Below are 3847 nucleotides of genomic sequence, written 5' to 3' on the forward strand. Positions count from 1 at the left end.
TATTGCATGTGTGTATCAAGTATTACCTTTAAATTATAGCTTACTCAATTGTATAAAAAGGAAAAAAAATAAGTTTATTTGCAACATAATCTTTTCAAGAAGCATAAGGTTGTTAAATATTTCAAAATAGTAAAAACTTAGCTTTTAATACGCTAAATTGGTAAATTAGAAAATATTAATATTTAGATTTACTATTGCTAAATTGCTAAATTGGCAGCCACCATGAGTTTTTAATAATCTAGAAACAAGAAATTATAGGGAAGAAAATCTAGAAAGCAAGTAGCAGTCATTGAAATGACCTTGCATTCAAAAACAAATGTGAAAATCCAGCAGCTGCCAAACAAGACTGACCAAGTCTAATCTCTATACAAAACAAATGCTATTACTCCCTCCTGCTCTTCACTTCCCCACAACACAACACTATCTTATAAAATGAATCTCCAAAATGCCACAGTGAATGGTCAACTTCAAGCAGTAGTAGGATCCACTGAGAGATGCTAATGAATCAGGTATTTATACGTGCTTAGTTCAATTGAACTTATTAAATAAAATTTAAGTAATTTGAAAAATATTAATAGGTCAGATATTTACACCAATTTAATCTAATTTTACTCTATTAAACAAAATTTAAGTAATTTATAATTAAATCTTATCAAAAAAATTAGTAATCATGATGAAATTGAATATCCATTAGCCAAATTCTGTTTATATAAATAATGATCACATATAAAATGTAATCTAACATTTATAAATTTTTATATATCCTAATTTAAAATAGACTTCTAGATATTTTTACATACATTATTATTTGAAATATATCAAATTAAATAAGTTCGAAATGATAATTAAATTTAAATATATTCAGATATTTTTATAAAATTTAATTAAATTTGAAATACATTTAAATTTTGCAAATATCATTTAATTCATTTATTGAATTCGTGATTAACTTTCATTTATCTCCTTTAGTGAACCCGCAAACTTATACTCGAGCTATGCTCTTCAAAATTAATTAATTAATTAATTAAATTATTAAAAGGTATTTTGTTAACTATTATTCATGCACATGCCAGATTATAAAAAGCTATGATACAATCAACAAAGAAAAATGAAATATTCTTTATATAAAATGAATAATGTTATATTTATTTTTGGCATATATGCTTTCAACTTTAGTCTATATACATTAGGTCAGAAGCAATTGAAACAGAGGGAATAGCATCTTTCTTTCTCCCCACCATCACCACCTACAACCACCACTCCCGCCGCCGCCAACAGCCAACTAGACGATGACGGTAAGATTTCAAATCAGCTACCTGCCAGGCTTCTTTAGCAGCCCAAAAGGAGGAGGAAAAAAAAAAAAAACACTTGCAGGAGACCAGAAGTTTAAAAATCAGGGAGTGAAACTAGCCAACTGGATTATCATCGCACTTGTATCATCAATGGAGCCTCTCCTTGATGCTAATTCACTCAGCTTTTTACAGGCAGAGAATAGCTCTGGCTTGTCAACACCTATGCATAATGGGCGAACAAGATCAACTGCCTCCTGATTAGTAACCTGGAGGAGAAAAAAATCATAAAATCAAAATCAATTTTGATATTTTTATTTTTTTGCAAAACGTAGAAGAAAAGTTTCAAAACAATCCATTGAGTCTAGTTTATAAGAAATTACAGAATTTTACCTTGTCCCAGAGGCCGTCAGAAGCTAAGATCAAGAATTCGAACTCAGGCTTGATCTTTAAAACTTGTGTTTCTGGTTCTGATATCACCCATTGTTTCAGATTTCGATCTCCAATTCCTCTAGTAACAGCAAGAGATCCTTGTATTCTCCAAACTCCATGGCAGCAATCTACATAACCACCCTGCAAAATCCAACATCAAAGAAGCGAAATCAGTAATGGGTACGCTAATCTTTTACATTTGCTCATATTATAAGTGGGATCATGTGTTTGAAGCTTGTTGAGAAATTGCTTGCTTACCAAGGCTTCAATTCTTTCTCTTTCGTCTTCCCTGGAAGGATGGTGATCGGAGGTGAGAGCTTGTGCGACTCCTCCGCGACTCATAACAGCCCGGCAGTCACCGACATTTGAAACCGCAAGGTCGCCATTGTGAATCATTGCGGTGACACAACAAGCACCACCACCAACGTTTTGCTTTAGGAACTCTCTGTCTGTGGTCAAGTAGCCATTTCTAATTGCCGTTTCTATTCCCATTTTCTCTTCGCATCTGCTTGATAACTCTGCCATTATGTTCTTCTCCAAATTCTTGGAGGCGAATTCTGCAGCTTTTGCCCCTCCATGCCCATCAAAAACACCGAAGAAAGCCTATAAACACAGAAATTTAATCACGTAAATTCCAAATCGTAAAATATGATACAAAAATGAACTAATATGTAAAAACCCATAATTCTACCATTTTCTCGGAAACCAAACAACAAACACAGAATAACAGGAGTTTTTTTTTTTTTGAAAAAAAAAAAAAGGTACCTGTTTAGAATCTCCGTTAACATCAACGGAAGCAGAGTATCGATCCTCCATGAGCCTTCTCCTCCCTCGTTTACAATAAACCGAATATCCATCTCCTTCGACCTCCATAACCTCAACCTTTTCCTCCTCTCTTCTCGGCGTCTCTAAACCAAATCCACAAACTCCCCCAGCCACCACCGGAATAGCAATCTTTCCCGGCCTCTTCCTCTTCAACACCGTACCTGAATTCGTTTCCAACCTTTTCTCATTAACCCGAATCGCCAAAGGCGATTTCAGAGCCAGAGGCGATTTCAGAGCCAGAGGCGATTTCAGAGCCAGAGGCGATTTCAGAGCCAGAGAAGCGGAAGAAGATGACGATGGTAATGATAAAGACGTAGGCGATTGTGAGCCATGGATTGTAGGCGACGAACATGGCTTGCAAAAGATGGAAGGGATTCTCGGCGATGAAAATATCGGCGAGTTGGGTACCTGTACCGCCACCAGACCTGCCATCTCCGTTTAATTCGGTATGAAAAGAACAAAATCCCGATTCTTGCCTTATTAATTCTTCTTCTTGTTGTTGTAGTTTTGGAGAGAGGAGAAAGAATGGAGAAACGTAGTTATTGCTCAATAGATTAAACCGGGAATATATATGGGGAAAATGGTGCTACGGCGTCGTATTAAGAGGACAGGGTCACTGGGTCTGAGCTGGGATTGAACTGAACTCTGGAAGATTCTTTTGATTTTTTATAGATTGGAAAGAGCGTGAGAAGGGGTCTGGAGAATTTGACTTGACCGCGCACGCGCAGCAGACGGGGAGGGTTATTGGTACCAGTAGAGAGTCGAGTGTTGTAAACGCGCCTTGAACGAGAGTGATAATTAGTAATAAATGAAGATTTTATGAGTTTAACTTTATGGACTAAATCGTTTACTGGTCAAACACGTTTATTTTCTGGCGCCTAGTTGGAGACCGAGTCTTTTTTTTTTATCCAATGCTTTTTCTTTGTAATTTTTTTTTTACAAAGAAAATGAATGACAATGTTATATATATATATATATATATATATATATATATATATATATAAAATTACAAAGAAAATGAATGACAATGTTATATATATATATATATATATATATATATATATATATATATATATATATATTAAGTTTCCCTTCAAAATATGTTATTTATTTTTAAATTAAATATCATATTAAATTGACACATAATCTGTCACAATAAACTCCAAATAATAAAATGCTCTCTAAAATTGTGTCTTATATAAATTATAATATTTTAATTTTTAAATAATTAATTTTAACTAAAATTTTGTTTGTAAAAAATAATTTATATTTTAAAAATATTTTTTATAAAAAATATTCAT

General features: G+C 33.5%; 1 protein-coding gene across 2 annotated transcripts; it reads right to left on the minus strand.

The window, feature by feature from the left end:
* Window positions 1–1090: 1090 nt before the first annotated feature.
* On the minus strand, window positions 1091–3165 carry LOC110623863 (probable protein phosphatase 2C 30). Of its 2 annotated transcripts, XM_021768868.2 has the most exons (5): window positions 2812–3165; window positions 2487–2757; window positions 1980–2324; window positions 1683–1862; window positions 1091–1558 (listed from the first exon to the last, which is right to left on the minus strand). In XM_021768868.2, exons 1-5 carry the CDS (start codon window positions 2976–2978, stop codon window positions 1394–1396), a joined length of 1128 nt encoding a protein of 375 aa, XP_021624560.1. In that variant the 5' UTR covers window positions 2979–3165; the 3' UTR covers window positions 1091–1393. The 2 variants fall into 2 exon arrangements, with proteins under 2 accessions (XP_021624560.1, XP_021624559.1); XM_021768867.2 differs by having other exon boundaries at window positions 2487–3165.
* Between the last annotated feature and the right edge of the window lie 682 nt (window positions 3166–3847).

The sequence above is a fragment of the Manihot esculenta genome, chromosome 10 (assembly GCF_001659605.2).
Source record: "Manihot esculenta cultivar AM560-2 chromosome 10, M.esculenta_v8, whole genome shotgun sequence".
Taxonomy (NCBI): Eukaryota; Viridiplantae; Streptophyta; class Magnoliopsida; order Malpighiales; family Euphorbiaceae; genus Manihot; species Manihot esculenta.